General features: G+C 41.8%; 1 protein-coding gene across 6 annotated transcripts in view; it reads right to left on the reverse strand.

Annotated features, from left to right (window-relative positions):
- LOC119647714 (guanine nucleotide exchange factor DBS) overlaps positions 1–17,951 on the reverse strand; it is a 302,166-nt gene that overhangs the window by 141,030 nt on the left and 143,185 nt on the right. For all 6 annotated transcript variants that reach the window (XM_038048815.1, XM_038048844.1, XM_038048825.1 and 3 more), the window contains exon 13: positions 17,545–17,718. In XM_038048815.1, coding sequence (XP_037904743.1) covers positions 17,545–17,718 — 174 coding nt within the window. The remainder of the gene's footprint in view (positions 1–17,544; positions 17,719–17,951) is intronic.

Genomic DNA, 17,951 nt, shown 5'->3' on the forward strand with positions numbered 1-17,951 from the left:
CATTTAATAATGTGCAATTACCCTAATGTTCGCCGCAGATTGCACATTATTGAATGCATTCGGGCGAATTAATCTTGACAGAGGCGAATAATTTGCGGCAGGCGCATGCGCATGTTTCCGCAACATTGACTAGACAGAGTTCAAGGAATGTAGCGGCAAGTGGAGCGGTGCTGGATTGAGTGGAGAGGGAAAAAGGTGGAAGCTGAATTGGAGGATTGAATTGAAACGCGGTCCTCATCCTGGTTATCAAATATAACAGCCTATTAATCGAAAAGTCCTCGTTTTTTTCGACTAATATAGTGTTGGTTTTAGTTTTGACGTTTATTTTGGATGGAGACTTTGAGGGTAATTTCTTACATTTAAATCAATGACTTACTCTCATAACAAAGGAATTGAAAAAGTGAAAAGTGAATAGAACGGTTGAGGTAAACGGCGCGAACCTTTGTCTTTTGGGGTTCGAAACGAAAAAAACCTTCAGGACTACCTCGAAATAATGAATAGAAATCAATAGTGACGGTAAATGGCGCGAACCCTTTGTCTTTTGGGGTTCGAGTCGAGAAAACCATCCATCTAGCCGGATTTGCAGCCAGATCGGGAAAATCCTCAAGTACAGCAGAAAAGTAATCGAACCCAAAGAGGTTTTCCTTTTTATTATAGAAAAGAAAAAGAAACTATATAAATCATTGTAATTTTGTTTTGAAATTCTCAATGTGCCTAATTTCTTTCCACACAGAAGCAGCTACCACGCCGAGCTCGGAGTGTTTACTTGCAACAGTAAGTTTAGAGTTATGTTTTCTTCAAATTTCTTCTTTTTTCTTTAATGATTTTTAATTTGATTTAATTTTTGCTTTAATTTTTTTTCTCTCTCTCTGATTTTTGATTATTTTTTTTATATCGGAATTGTTTTTTTTTTAATAATAACATTATGGTTTCGAACTAAGTTTTGTATAATTTGAGGACTTCCTCTCTCTCTTTTCCTCCTTGATCCCGCAGAACCTGCAAGGGACATCCTCAAAAGACAAACTGGCCTGAGGATGTCAAGGAAGGGTGGGAGCCTCAGGGGCCGCGCCTCATTCAAGATCTGAGGCGGACGAGGCAATAATTGAGACTGTGATCCGTCGTGGATTTCTCCCTCCTTGATCGTGGCACTCGGGTCCGGAGACTTACGGCTCCACGCGCGCGGTCGAGCCGTTTTTTTAAGGTTTTGTGTGAAACAAAACCTTATTAGAATCGATTCGATGTCTGTCTGTCCGTCTGTCTGTCTGTCTGTCTGTCTGTCTGTCTGTCTGTCTGTCTGTCTGTCTGTCTGTCTGTCTGTCCGTCTGTCTGTCTGTCTGTCTGTCTGTCACAGCCGATTTATTCGGAAACGGCTGTACCGATTATCACGAAAATTGGTAGGAGTATGTGATCTGCCGTTCCCTTTACATGCAGCAACTGACGCCATTTTGTGTTAAGTTTAAGGGGGGCTCCCCATACATGTGAAAGGAGGGTGCAAAATTTTTTTTCATAAAATGTGGCCATGTGGGGTATCAAATGAAAGGTCTCAATTAGTACTTTTCGAAACTGGTTCAATATTTGATATTGGGTGAAACATAGGGGAGTGAGGGCTCAAAATATGACCCCCAAAAAGTGTAACAGGTCTCGTTCTCAGAACCTATCCAACCGAAAAATCTGAAAAAAATCTCGGTAGTGCATCTCTACAAAATCTAGGCCTCAAAATATATCCGGTTCCGATATCTGCACAAATAAAGTTAATAATAGTATATTTCCACATTTTAGAAATTTAGCCGGCACCCCCCTCATGTTCATTCCAGAAGTACAAAATTTGGCATACGTATAATGAAGAACATAATGCACAATTTGGTCAAGTTTGAAGAAAATCCAACCATTATTAACAAAGTTATAGGGGGTGAAACTTTACAATTTTTTGTGAATTTCGTGCACTCTACAACCTGCATGACGTCATCATGACATATCAATTTGTCAGTACCACAACGAAGTAGGTTCGTATGCATTGGGTGGAAAAGAATTATTTTGTTTTAGTTCTTTAATCATTTGTATATGAATATCAATTATTCCAACGGGACATGTGTGTATGTAGGTATATGGTATATGCGTGCTAATGAACTTTGCGGGTAGAGCCTAATTCAGATAGATATAAGAAGTAAATCGGAAATATGGGTGCGATCAATTTATGTACGTGCATATATGTGTACAGTATTCGAAAATAGGCAGTTTGTTTGTTTAGGGTGAGCGTAACATCTACGGCTGTAATATGTACGTATGTCTCGTAATTTTGTAGCTGTATACGGGTAGAAAAATATGCGTTGAAATTTCTTAGATTAGATGAACACAAAACCTTTATACCCGAAGCATGAGCTTCCGGTATTCCGACTTGTTTTATTTTTCAATTTTAGCTCGCGTTCTGGTCGTTGTTCGTTAGGCCGTCGCGAATTACCTTGTAATGTCTATTTTGGAATCCGGGGTGGACCCACGCATCGGAATAGACACGTTAATTTTGTAATAATGAAGCGTGAGGGATCAAAGCGCTTAAAGGAACCCCCCCCCCCACATTCCCGAGCCTGACTGGCACAGAGGCGTCCCAGAACGTGTCGACCGAGCGCTTTGATGGAGTTTCAATCTTTGCGGTCGAACCTTCACAGTCAACTTCGCCAATTTTTTTTAGGTTTCTGGGACAGCTCTGCCCTCTAGGTCGTTGTCGGCCACTTAGGATGATCACTCTGAGCATCCTACCCACCTTAAATTCTTTACAAGTTACCATGCCTCTACATATCTAGTTAAGTCGGAATTTTCTTAATTTTCTCAATTTAACTCGTTGGTATGAAATAGTTTTAACTGAGTCTATCCCTAATATTTTAATTTAATGTTAGGTCCATGTAATTAGGAGTAGTTGACCATATATAAGACCTTAGAATGAATCTATAGAAATAGTAGGAAATGTATTGAGGGGGGAGTAAGTCGTCTCCGGAATACATGAACATATATATAATATAAATTCATTGTATTTTCAATAAAACGCAACTGTAGGAAACTACGAACCAAAACTACCATTTTCGAAAGTATTTTGTGATAGAAGATAGGCTTTTGTTTGAGAATCGAGGGATTCCTAAGTCCACCATGTACTTCGTCTTGCTTTCATGTGCAGCCCGAGATCTCGCGCCACCTGCTTGATCTGGATGAAGGCAGAGTATACATCTCGGGTCGTTCTTCCCATGATGTCGATATCATCATCTTAGGCCAGTAGTTTGGTTGACTTAAAGAAGACAGTGCCTCTCGCATTTACCTCAGCATCACGGATCACTTTCTCCAGGGCCAGATTAAGGAGGACGCATCCCTTTGTCTTAGACCGTTGTTAATGTCGAATGGCCTCGAGAGTGATCCTGCTGCTTTTATCTGGCCTCGCACACTGGTCAGGGTCAGCCTAGTCAGTCTTACCAATTTCATCGAAATATCTTTCTCTCATGGCCGCGTTCAGTTTGACTCTAGCTATGCTATCATAGGTGGCCTTGAAGTTGATGAAAAGACGGTGCAACTGATGTCCATATTCCAATAGTTTTTCATCGCCTGCGGCAGAGAGAAAATCTGATCTGATACGAGCAATTACACGCACTTAAAGAGAGGTTGCCCATAAGTGACATTTTGATCGCGATGGGCGATACGAATGCTACCATAACATCTTTCTCGGTTTAGGTAATCGTAGCGATAATAATGGTGGGGGGGGGGGGAGGGGATGGTGGATTTCTGTGGCTTCCACCGCCTCATCATTAGTTGCACATTGTTCATTCCACCTGTCATAACGTTAGTTGGATTTAAGCTGACCGAAACTATATGAACAATCAGATCGACCACTTTGCGATCAGCAGTAGATTTAGGATTCACCTCCTGGAGGGGCGCAAAAAGAGAGGCGCCCCCATTGTCTCCATCACCATCTTGGGCGCTTATGTTTGCTTACGCGTTGTGTCCACCGCTTCTCGCAGATTTGGAGAACTGCAACCTCCCAAGTTCAACATCGACCACTTGTATGATCCAGCTGTCGCTCAATAGTGGGAAAACTATTTTGTTGCCTGGGCGGCAGATATACTGTGTAATCTGTCTGAAAATATCGATGAGCTTTGGGCGGGCCACCATCAAAAATGCTCTTTTCTCGAGAGCTAAGCTGGTCATCAGACACGTCTTGGCTGCGAGATCATGGAAGCGAATACAAGAACGGAAGGGTTGGAAGGCTCCATCTGCTGCGAGTGATCGTGAGTGTTACACGCTCAAACTACGGCACCGAATGAAATCCCAGGACGTTCAGTGAAGCGATCGCCTAGCTGGGGTAAGAAATAAATCTTAAATCCCTATATTGGATACTAGATCGAAAACGCTGAACGATTGACGCAAAATTTTTATCAAGCCGTCTCCAAAATAACCCCCACACATCTCGAATGAATTTGCAGGTAATGGTGGACCACTCGATGATTCCCGAAGATGAGCAGCGGAAAAGATGAAAGGAGCACTTCATTCCGTTTCTGAGTCATGTACCATAGAGAGAAGTTCTACCTCTTGTGAATGATATGGAAAGCTAATGTAAGAACGGAGTTAAACCGTTGGCCTTCTGGATTTCCCTGTGTAAACCTGGCGTGCAGCTGATGTAGTTTTTGCAAAGTGAAGTAGAGAAGTTTGTTAACGCACAGACCAGATGTCTATGCAGGTGCTGATCAATTGGAAGTCGCAGTGTATACGAAAGGACAACAACTTTATTTCAGGTTACTTCTGGAATGGAACCAACTATCTCAAGATGGCTGACAAGTGGATCCCCCTAGAAGGTTTGTGGAACAGAGGAATAAGAGAACCAGCTTCTCGAGAAATTATGAGGTCAGTTAAAGCACACTGTCAAGAACCGGTAGAGATGGCACGTAAGCGAAGTTAACGAGCTACACCTCACATTTGGATTTATGTCAATCATATATAACTGACCCTTAACCAACTACAGATAAAACTGATCCTTCATGAGTAAACCTGTAGAAAATGATCATGGATTTTAAGGATGTTTTAATGAAAGGGGTTGCGTCCTTGGTGGTTTAACGTGAGTACCTGTAGAATTGATCTACTTCTTCTTCTATTTAAGACACGGATTAATTTTGTGACCATAATCAGAGCTCGGCTAAGACAAGAGAGTCTATACTGAGTGCAAGATTCAGCATTCATACTGGTGGAAGCAGGACATACCCAATCTTTACGCAACTAAGGAGTATGGCACCTGTGTTGAAATGTAACACCACGTTTGAGACCCGAAGGTCTCTGTCCACTTGGACGTAACAACAACCCCATGAAACCCCCACTAGGAGGCCAACCGCTTTAACCGAGCTGAACACACATGAATTCTCCTGAGACATGTGAATCCAACGGCTATTTCGGTTCTCATGGTACCAGTACACCCCTGATAAGGTTTCGAGACCTAAACCACTTCAGGTGAGTCCCTGTGCAGATGGTAGTCCTTATTAACCCTTGGAACATTCGCCTACTGCATCATGGCAGTGTAAGAACAGCGTTTTCTTGTGCCACTACAATGATGTTTTCCTCGGTCGTTCGGTTTTGGTCTAGTCTACAGGGTTGCTGCCCCGTTTTCCTCGTCAACACCTCAAGGCACCAAGTGAGAGGGGTTGGTAGAAGTATTTTTGAAGCGCTCCATTACCACTATTCAGGACACATATGTCGTTGTCGATTCCACGAACCAGACAAGTTGGAAATCAACATACTTCCACGGTTGTAAATCACAAAACCCTCATTCTTGGGCTAGCATCCAAGTTGCAAAAAGTATGTGACTTGCTGATGAATTGCCTCTGCCTTGGACGAAACCGCAAGTCATATATTCAGAAGATAGTTCAAAAAATTCGAAACAGCTGAATTCGAACTTTCTGATAAATCACGCTCTAGGCGACCATTTTTGATCAACAACAATATTGTCGAGATCATGTTAGAGCAAATCTCTTTTTTAGCAACATCGGAGATTGCAAAAAGGTTTCATTCAACTCAACAAAATATTTCGGATCATATTCGAAAACTATATGGATGGGTGTGGCGAAAAGGTTGCCACATAGCATCATATTCAAAACTTTGCTTGTACGGCATAAAATCGAACCCTTCTTAGACCGGATGATAACTGAAAAAGAGAAAGAATCGTTTGTCAATTCAAAAAACCTGCCCACTACAGCTATAAATCGAAGTTGAACCTAAAGGTTCCCCTGCACAGCCTAAACAAATATGGAATTCTCGTTTAAATCTTAAACAAACATGTCTGGCCGGTTGGCCGAATCATTTTTCATCTGATCACCGGTCGTCTGAAGACTGAAAACTGACAGTCCAGTCGCACCCCATCTACTTTCCGGCTATCGGCCACTTGCGGACTGACAGAACGAGCTAAACGTGGATTATAGCCTTAAGTATGAAAATGATGAGGAAAAGAAATTGTCATCATGCATAAAAGAAATCATAAATAATGATGACTTCTATCCGATTCAGCCGGGAGCTGGCTGCATACAGAGGGGAAAAAAAATCCCAAGTATATAAACCAACAATAATACAAGAATTTTCAAGATATTGCGAAGCACGTTCGAATAGAGGGTACCCAGGAGAATCAAGTATAACCAACCAAGCTGTCGAGCCCGGGGACTCCAGAATCCGTAAGATACAAAAGCTTCAATGAGCTAACAACGTTCAACTAACTGACGCCCATTCGAAGGGAAAATGGACGGGCAAAAGCCTATAGGAAAACCTATAAAGCGTTGGATAGATTTAACTAACGAAGACAACACATTACTCGGATTTAGTAACTGTGGGGCACAACCAACGGATATCAAATGTTCTAGGATTAATATATCAAACCCGAAATGGACTACAGAGTCTAAATGACAACGACAACCGAAAACCTATAAAGCCTCAATTGAACCCTCCGCTCCTTATGTAATTTTGCCGCTATCATATATCGCCTCCTTGTTCACGCTATTGAAGGATCTCTTGAAATCGATGAAGAGCATGTGAAGCAAAAATCTAAACTCGCGCACTGTTCCAAAATGATCCATAGGGAGTTGATCTGGTCGATGCAGGAGAATCCGGAGCGGAAATCAGTCCTCTCTCTTTCGATCAAGCTTTCGAAATGTTCTTTGATGCGTTCCAGGATTATTTAAGGCAGAGAGCACGCAAATACATTTCCAATTGTCACACCAAAAACGGGTCCCCTTCTTTGGGATCTTGACGATCATCCCCTCCTTCCACTCTCAAGGAAAGGTCTCGGATCCCCAAGATTTCCGTACAAGAGGACGTAACAAACCTGCAGAAAGTACATGTGATAAATAACTACGAGGAGACCCTCAAGACCAGCTGCTTTATTCCGTTTGATGGGCGAAATGATTTCTCTCCTACTTGGACAAATAGTCCACATTCGCATGTTACAATGACTCCACAAAATCTCACCGGATGTGATACGCGGGAACCGTGGTGAAGTGTTCCTTCCACCCATTCAGTTGCTCCTTATTGTGGATTATGACGTTAACGTGTTAACATCCTTCAAAGATTTGCGACCATAGGCAAGTTCATTCTGTATGCGGTATACACTTTTGAAACCATTGCGTTCTGCGACATTTTCCGCTTTCCTGACCAGCGCAATAGCAAATTTCTTCTGATCATGGCGCACACTGCGCTAAACTTCTTGGTATTTCGCTCGGTATCGAAGTTTGCAGAATTTTTGATGGCAGCTCATTTCGTCAGATGGGTTACTCAGTATATCTGCCGTCCGTTCATGTCCCTACAGAGGATACTGCAGAGCCGGAAAAGGATACCTGCTACGAGGCACGCGCAGAGATCAACCAAAGACTTCGTCGAGCGAAGAAGCGACTTCACAGACGGAAGAAGGAAGCCTGGAAGAACCAATAAGTCTGTGAACTAGAAAAGTACAGGGAGAAACCGCACCAGGTGCGCAAGTTTTACCAACAAGTCAGCAGGATGAAGCCTTATTCACATCGATACTCATCCTACCAGGACAAAAAGAGAATCTGATTTCCGACATATGGAGCGATGGGTTGAGTACTTTGATGAGCTACTGAACAACCAGAACATCGGCGAGTTGGAGGTCCCGCCAACTGAAGACGACGGACAAATACTGCCACCACCATGTATAGGACACAGTCCTTGCAATTCATCAGCTTAAAAATCATAGATCGCTAGGAGCCGATGGAATTACAGCTGAATTGGTTAAATATGGAGGCGACCAATTACACCAAGTGGTCCATCAACTTGCGCTCAAGGTGACAGCGAATCAATGCCTGATGACTGGCAAAGAAGCATTATCTGTCTCATACATAAAAAGGGAGATATCACACAATGCAGCAATTATAGAGGCATCACGTTACTAAGTACCATCTATAAGATATTCTCCTCTAGCTTGCTAGGTCGGATAGCCTCATACGCCCACAACATCATTAGCCCATACCAAAGAGTTGGAAGTGGGAAGAACGACCCGAGACGTACAAACTGCCTTCATCCAGATCGAGCAGGCGGCAATTGGTGGGAGATCTTGGGCTGCACATTAATGAAGGCAAGACAAATCGAATCGCACTGGTCAAACGAAACAATAAAGATAGGAGACTACAACTTTTAGACCGTTGAAAATTTCTCCAATATAGGGGTATCTGTGTGTGCTGCTCATTCAAAGTCTCGTGGCAAATTAACATTATCGGCTATGCAGACGACATCGCAATTGTTGTAATAGACAGACACCTGGAGGATATTATCTAGGCATGTGAGACATCGGTTAGGCTGATCAAGGATTGGTTGGTATCACATGGATTAGAGTTGGCGGAACACAAAACTGAGGCTGTACTAGTCAGCAGCCGTAAACTGAAAGAGCACCAGTTTGGACAAAGCCCTTAATGTTCAGGAGTATAAGAGAAAATTATCTTCAGTATTTCGCCTGAGAGCGTTAAGAGTCGCTAACGCTTTCCGAACAATGTCAGACGAAGTAGCTTCCGCAATCGCGGGAACGTTGCCCATTGATATTTTTGCTGAGGAGTTGCGAGCACTATACAATTGGAAAGCAAGCAAGGACCATAACGCCGAAGATCGACAACGAGAAGAGAAAGCGCGCACAAACAGGGTGTGGCAGGAACGTTGGGATAATTCTCACAAGGGGAGGTAGACGCATATGATGATTCTAAATATCCAGATGTCCGCTATCACTACCCAGTTTCTAACTAGGCATGGTGCATACCGTAGGTGTTTACATCGTTTTGGTCATGACGATTTTCCCTTCTGTCCTGAGTGTACAAATGAATACGAGGACATATTCTTCGTATGTCCGAAATTCGCAAATGAGAGGGTACAGCTTCAACTTCTCTTGACAAGACCCTTATAAGCGGAGACGATCATTCCGCAAATGCTCGAATCCCAAGAAGTGTGGAATGCAGTTATTGGTACCATAAGCTGTATTCAGGAGGAGCTTCGAAGGTTAGAGCGGTTATGAAAAAGTGGCAAGGAGGGACCAATTCTCACCGTAGAAGTAAACCGGTAGGGCTTTAACACGCACAACGATGTAATATCTCTAGATAGTTCCATGGGGCGGGTGAGGAAAAGTGGTTTTAGTGGGTTAAAGTCCCACATTGTGGCTTTCGATGCTTTCCACCTCTATAAAAAAAATTTTCAGCTACTTCTAGGACCACAAAAATGAGACATCTAAACCCTTAGACCCAAGAAAGGACTGAAGGATATGAATAGCTGAAGTCTGAATGATAGCACCAAACGAAAATGCAATCCGCCGGGATTTTTCCTTGTTCGATTATGCTATTCTCTCTCAATCTTCAAGCTGCTGGATTACTATTTTCTTTCGTTTGAGTGTTGATTAATTTGCTGGGTATGGGTAGTTAACGTCATTAAGATTAATAATGGATGCTTGGCGAAGTTGGCTTCCTTTTGGTTAGTAATTTTCTCAAAAGTGAATGGCCGTGGTGGTAATTTGACACTGAAACCAGGTCCAAGAAATTCATCATTTTGTTATGAGTAGATGCACAGATATGTACATATATTAACATTAGTAAATAGTTTACATATTATAACATATTCCGACCAGTTATAACTGAATGGAAACAAAACGATGCACATACAGATGGTTACCCATTGGGAGAGAAATTATTCTTAAAAAAAAATGGATTTCGTAAAACCATTGTTCATCGATAGATTCATCTTCATCATTGTTACTATTACTCATTTCACGCCATTCAATCGAATAGGCATATGCAATATGTAATTTCTTTTTGCTCATCGATTTTGAATTCACTGATCGGGCGCGATCACTGAACAGGAACTAGATATTTTATAATAAATGCTATTAATGCAAAATTTGAGTTATTATCAATTTTCATGGCTGCAGAAAAGTTGTTGCAGTCCCGCACGAGTCTCTAGACCTATCATAAGCAATTAAACGTGATTACTTTATCCCATTTTCATTAATTATGAGTTGAAGAAGATCAATTCCATGTTGCTAGCGTTCTAGTTCAGTCAGATTTCATCAAAATCTTATTGTGAAGAACCAGCTCCAATTAGTTTCATGAGCTTTGCATATTTCGATTCAATAAATATTCACAAACTGAATCTTGGTTAGCTTAATTGCTCACCGATGCAGAAAGTTAGGTCACATGCATGCGCGTATCTTATTTAGTATACTTATAGTATCTACATATGAAGAAGCGTCTGGTCAAGGCAAGCCATGTGTGAATCTTATAATTATGACCTTATGCTTCTTTGGTCATCAGAATGTAGCCGAAGAAATGTTTTCGAATTGGGAGATTCACTGCAGCCTACTGTTATTAGTAGCTTGATGGAAAATTGAAGAAAGTATCTAACGTACTTCGCTTCATACGCGTATAGCAGTAGCATCCCATTCGGAGAAAATATATTTCTTCATTATTCTTGAACAACGATATTATCATAATTTTGGAGAAATAGAAACGTCACAACGGTAAAAACAGATTTGTTAGGGAAAATTATGGATGAAGTCAAATTCAAATGAAGCCATGAAATTTTGTGGACCGGCTAGAAATGCTTTAGTATAAATTTCATACTCCTGCGAATCAAGATTTTAGATATTTTAATGAAATTTTATTTTAAATAAGAATATACGTTCTGAAAAATAAATATGAATTATGGAAATTTCATATTTATGTATGCATATATTCACGCATGAGCTGTTGCAGCAAATTCTCTACCAGGCTTGTGTACGGAGTATATTTATCTAATTTAATTTATTACCACCGCCGTATCTATTAAATAATGAGACTAAAGACTGCAGAGTGCAAAAGAGGAGTTTCAGAAAGCCGAGGAGAAATTCGATCTTATCAGACTTCAGGGACCAATGATTAAACTGCTACGAGAAACGAGAGAAAGGCATAGGATATATAAAGGACCTGGCATACTCTACATTGCCAAGCAGAAACTCTTAGAATTTAGGTGAAAATTCTACTCCCAGCGACCATCCGACAATCTGCATAGAAATCAAGAGGGAATCGAACTCCAGAAATCCAGTTCGGTCCGAGTTCTCGAAGCGAATCAAAGCTACGATTGGCATCACCCGAAGGGAAAATGCTAATAGTTACAACGGAACAGTAACAACAATAACAACTTCAGCAATACCAGGAATAACAGGAGCACCAACAAGAACAACAACAACTCCAAGGAGAAAGTGAAATGTGCTTGGACGGCGACAAATTCAACTTTGTGCAGCGCAAGAAGAAAAGGACTCAAAAACCTAAGGTTAGTGTTAGCCACGAAAGTGCCCCTCCGGCAAACTCACAAGCACCCTCACCCCAAACTGCCCGCTCAAGAAAAGAAAAAATTCCGGCGATCACTAAGTACAAAATTAATGTACCCCAGTTTCTACGGATACCGAAAGAAACCCTAAAGAACACGAGGGCTGATAAGACCCTCATATTTGCTTAGAGCATTGAAGATCATGCGACGATCTTCAATCTCATAAAAGAAAAGGAGCTACACGCCACAACTCAGTCCTCAGTCTCCACAGAGAGAGACCCGGATAACATAATGCGAGAGCTCAATGAAGAGAAATCACAGTTGAAGGTCAAAAGCGTGTCGAATCTAGTCACGCGAGCAGATAAGCTTTTTCATAGCTAGAACCCAACACTCCCGTTTAAGTCACAAATGGGGCTCTTAATGACTACTGACAGAGCAAAAAAGAATGCCCATACAATGAGAGCCAAGCAGGCGGTGACACAGATGTCACAAAGCTTGGCTCAACAAAACGTATCTTCCGCCCAAGCAGCGAGGAATACTCTTCCTAGGTTTGCAGCCCCTCAAGCTCCGCAAGGCTTTCAAAAATGTGGCCGAAACTCTTGCTTCGGACCAAACAAACGAACAGCGACAATTCGTTGCTATTCAACTTATCATGAATTTATAGAGTTAAGTATTATCACATTTAACTCTGCGTCCTTGGTCTCACACGCCCAACGTGATAGACTCTCTGAAAGCGACAAGATTAAAAAGCAGACACAATATAAATTTTATCGGATATAATATTATCCAAAACGACACCAACTACGATACTGCCCTTTTAGTCAGAAAAGACTATGAATTCGAGGAATTTTCTTCGAAAAGCTGAAAACCTGTCCCATGGCAGCGGCTCTAATTAAAACCGCCGACAATAGACGCACCTTAATAGCTGCAGTTTAAATCAAATGCAATTCACCACCATAGCAACTGGGCCAAGACTTAGAAATCTTGAGCAATCTCCAGTTTACATCTAAGTACCTCACTTTTGGTGGTGACTTCAACTCGAGGTACACTTCCTGGGGCGATTTTACAAAAGGCCTAAATGGGGTAATTTTCGAAAAATTGATCCACAACCAGGACCCATTAAACGCTTGCACGACACACCAACAAGACCTGAAAATCAATCCATACTTGACTATTTCCTGATGTCTACAGAAGACAGACTCACATGACAGGTGTTAGCGTGCAAATGGTTACTAGGCATATCCGACCACTTTGCAGTTGAGTTCAAACTTTCCTTCGCCTCTCATATCCAAGAAGAAGAACACACCAAAGTTAGATCCATCGTCCACACGAAGTGGGATAACTTCAGTTCAGAAATAGCACCACAGCTGAACCTGGAAAAACTCACAGTCTCACAAAATCGAACGGACAAAGATATTTATGAGGCCTTCAGTTTGGCTACTGATGCCATCAACTCTGCTACACGCAGAAACACAAAGGTCCTGAAGGTCAATGAGATTCAGTTTAATAAACGGCCGTACGAAATAATGAAACATTTGAAAGTCAGGCAGTTTTGGCCCAGAAATCTCAAATGCGACTTCCATAAAAATGGCCAACACAAAAACCACCGAATATAAGGTAGTTATTCCTCGGATTAACTGCCTAAACACACTAATCCGTCAAATGGTTGGATAATTCCGCAACAAGGAACTCACTCGCACGCTACCAGATGTAGGGCCCGGACCAAACACGTTTGGACACATAAATAGGTTGACAGGCAGGACCAGAGCCAGAAACTTTGTCATTTTGCCACTTCGATTGTAGATTCGATAATCAAAGGCTTTCTTCATGAACACTCAACTAAATTGACTACCTTCTCCGCCTCCAACCCATCTTGTAAGCCAACGGACCTAAAAACTTTGTTAAGCTTAACACAACTCGCAGCAATCACCAAAAACCTTAACGGTAAAAAATCGACCGGGCCAAGTGACATAGCAAATATTGTCATCAAAAACTTCCCTAGGACATCAATGAAGTCTTCCTCAACAACTGCATTAACAATGGTTATTTTCCCAGCATTTGGAAAGTGACGAAGATGGTTACCATTGAGAAACAATTCAGGAAACCGGGAGCTAGATGTTTCAGGGATGAAAGGTTTTGTGTATTTCTTTTATGAAGAGATTTAAGTGTGCATTTGCCTCATTAGTACGTAACACGTAATATATGCATATATAATATTATGTGAAAATATCCACTTTCAAGTGATGTTGACATTCAAAGTCTTGAATTTGCAAAGAAGCGACAGTTTTGACCTATTATAGCTTTGTTAGTAATAGTGCGATTTTGACCAAATTTGGTAGGATGATGCTCTATGTAGCCAACATTGCCTCATTCCCTTAGTCAAACATAAACTTAAGGGGGGTTTTCCTGCCAATTATAGTAAAGTACTATTATTACCTTTATTTCAACAGATATCGGTGTGTAGGCTTTTTCGGAGCCTAGGCGCCATACAGCGGAATCCTCCTGATGTTTTCTAGTTTCTGAAAATGGGTCCGTTAAAGAAATGATGACTTTCAACCCCCCGCACCCCCTTTCTAACAAATGTCAAAACCAAAACCGGATTCGGAAAGTACTAATCGAAGCCTTTCACTTGATATCCCACATTTGATGAAAAAAAAATTTAACCCTCGTTTTGCACGTTTAGAGGCTCCCCCTTAAATTCGACATAAAAGGATGTAACTCACTGTATGCGTGTGCGTTCACAGTTTCCATCTTTCCACCAAATTTCACCGGAGAATCTCCTGCCCGTCGGCGACAGCTCGCACAAACTTAAACTGTCACGGAATGGCAAGAGAAGTGGGACGAGTCAGAAAAAAGCCGCTGGACTCACAAAATCATATGGGATATCCGAAAATGGATCGAGCGACCCCACGGCGAAGTAGGATTCGACCTAACTCAATTCTTGAGCGGACACGAAGGCTATCGAGCATATCTGTATCGATTTGGGCATGATGATTCGCCATATATTGCAGAGGACGCAGAACACGTCTTTTTTCATTGCCCCAGATTCGAAGCCCAAAAGGCTACATTAGAAACTACAACCGGGGAGCACTTTACACCCGAAAATATAATGGAACTTATGGTAAAATCAAAAGGGATATGGACCGAAGTCGAAAAGGTAATTGCAGGCATCGGAAAGAAGTTTAGGCAGGAAGAAGTCATCCGAAAGAATGAACGCGAGAGAAACACAAATATTAACGGGAGCGCAGAGTAAATTCTGATCCAGCCCCGCAACGTAATACCAAATGGGAATTTCGCGGGGAGAGTGGAAGGAGAAGGAGGTGGTTTTAGTGGGTAAGAGTCCCACATAACCGTATGGCAGGAGCCTGCGGTAGCTTTACAGGCATACAAGGCAGTTATGGCAACAATCAAGGGAAAGCGCTCATCGCCGATCACCAACCCTGATTTGCTGCGGGATATCATTAGCACGAACCTACCCACTGTCCAGATAGATCCCGGTGAAATTCTCGAGGTAACCACGAAAGAAGATTGGAAGCCGCGAAGAAGATTGCCGAAAATAAAGCCCCAGGTTTAGACGACATTCCGAATAAAGCACTGGCATTGGCCGTCGAAACAATTCCAAGGTGGTTCGCTGAAACATTTACGACGTGTATGACTGAATTTCAAAGTTACAACTACCCAAAGGAGTGACAGTCATTGGTTTCGCAAACGATTTCGGAGTAATCATCGTGGCACAAGATATTGATGAGATCGAGGTATTCACAAATGGGGCAATTTTTGAAATCAGGTTTTGGCTAGAGGAAGCTGGTCTGACACTGGCGGAGCATAAAACCGAAATAGTCTTGATTACTAAACGAAGGAAGCAGACGTCGATAACGATCAGGATTGGTGAACACATCATATAGTCCCAGCCAATGTTTAAATACCTAGGAGTCATTGTTGACCAAAGACTGAAAATCAATCCCATCTTGAAAATTTAGCAACCAAGGCTTCCGGAGTGGCTACATTGTTGGCAAGAATGTTACCAAATATAGGTGGTCCTAGGCAGGCTCCTGAACTCGAGAGTTGTTAGCTCCATCTTGGTTTATGCAGCTCCAGTTTGGGCACCATCTTTGAAGGTAGAAGCAAACAAAAGAAAAATCGCAGCCCCATACCGATTGAGTGCGTTGCGAACGGCATGCGCTTACCGTGCAACTTCAGATGAAGCAGCTTTTGTCATAGCAGGCATGATCTCCATCGACATATTGGCGAACGAGGGTCGACGCCTCTATGACCCATCATATGTAATCGGTGAGTCCTATACCTTTCATCGGCAATTGGTACGAAATTAATCTATTTTGGAATGGCAAAAAAGATAGGATGATTCACTTAAAGGACGCTGGACACACAGGACTATTCTAGATATCTCTAAATGGATCAAGCGAAGGCACGGTGAGGTTAGTTAACACCTAACTCAATTCCTAAGCGGACACGGAGGGTACCGTACATACCTTTATCGTTTCGGGAGTGACGACTCCCCGTATTGCCCGACATGCGTGATGATTCCGGAAGATGCGGAGTATGTTGTTTTTAGCTGCCCGCCGTTCGCCGCATACAGAGCGGAGGCGGAAATTGGCGCCGAGGCATGGTTTACACCAAAGAATATCGCTCGCTCTCAACAAAGCACGCGGTGCAGTAAGTAGTGTCTACTCTGTTCTTCCTAAAAGAGTAGGAGTAGAATTTCGAGACACTATACCGGCTTGTCGCGAAATTGGGAAACCAATAAGTGCGACCACAACGCCGAAGTGTACCCGGGAGCAAGAATCGACGAAACCATATATGTGGTGGATATGTCGACTTCTTTATTGAGGCAGGTCTAGACCGGACACCATTGGTTCGCCGGCGATGATATTGATCTGCGTTGTAATTAGGCAAAAAGGCGTTAGATGTTCGAAAGTGGATAATCGAAGTTCCAATTTGCGGCTAAATTTAAAATTCAGCGGTATCGCCTCCGATCAATTTTCGGTAGTTTGCAGCGTAAATATGAGAAACTTTCTTTACCTCAATTAGATCCATTCCAATGCAAGATAAGATATCTGAGTTTGCGAAAAAGTTTATAATACGCCATAATTTCTACATTTTCTAGAGCACAACATGGACAAAATAAGCCAACATATAATTGAAAGATGCTGCTTTTACCTATGTATATTCACTGAATATATGTGGAGATGCTTTCCACGCCTCCAAAACCACCACATATGCGATCGGTAACGGCATTCTAAATTATAATTTAACGTACTTACTATTCCCGGATTTATTCAATTAACTCTGGAACACTATATGTAATACTTTCACATAGACCAATGCCAGAGAATTCATTTAGAGATTCTTAATTTCTTTGTCTTGGAAAATGAAGCAATGATTAAGCACAAATCAATGGGATCACCTGCCAGGAAATCAATTAACTTCGAATGGTATATACCAGAATAGATAACCAATTTCAGATGAACTTTCCTCCACAGAATTAAGTACATCCATGAGAGATATTTCGGTTGAATTACGGAATTGTTACTTGATTATTCGGCGATTATTGAATTTGGCTTGGATACTATTCAGTTTTAGAACAGGTTCACGTGCGATTGATTAATAATTTTAGTTGGACCATCAAATCAATTCTCTATAGACCAATCTTTATGGGTTATAAATTGGCGCAACGTGAAACTGATATATGGTTAGAACAGAATCATTAGAAAGTGCGGTACTTACCTTACTGTGAGTACGACGTCGCAGAAGATGTGGTGCGCCTCCAGGAGGTTGGAGTGGAACCGCAGGCTCAGGTGTGACTGTTTGAACTGGTCGCGGTGGTTTGAGGGTTAGTTTTTTAAGGCTGGCTATTCGTTTATCACACATAAGAGACACATCATCGATCCGTTGTAACACCTGCGAAGGAAAAAATTTATTTAAAAATTGTTTTTTAAAAATGTGAAGGTGAAAGTATAGAAGTATAGAAGAAGGAGTATTGTCAAAAATTTCGACAACCGAAATGGTCGTCCCAATAATATAGCTCCATCTATCCTTCCATATTTCCATCTAAATCGAATTGAGTCAATCTCTAGAGGACCTAAATGTATAGTGAAAATAGCAGAAGATCGATACCCCCGCGGAATAAGAGG

This window comes from Hermetia illucens, chromosome 1 (genome assembly GCF_905115235.1).
Source record: "Hermetia illucens chromosome 1, iHerIll2.2.curated.20191125, whole genome shotgun sequence".
In the NCBI taxonomy this organism is placed as follows: domain Eukaryota; kingdom Metazoa; phylum Arthropoda; class Insecta; order Diptera; family Stratiomyidae; genus Hermetia; species Hermetia illucens.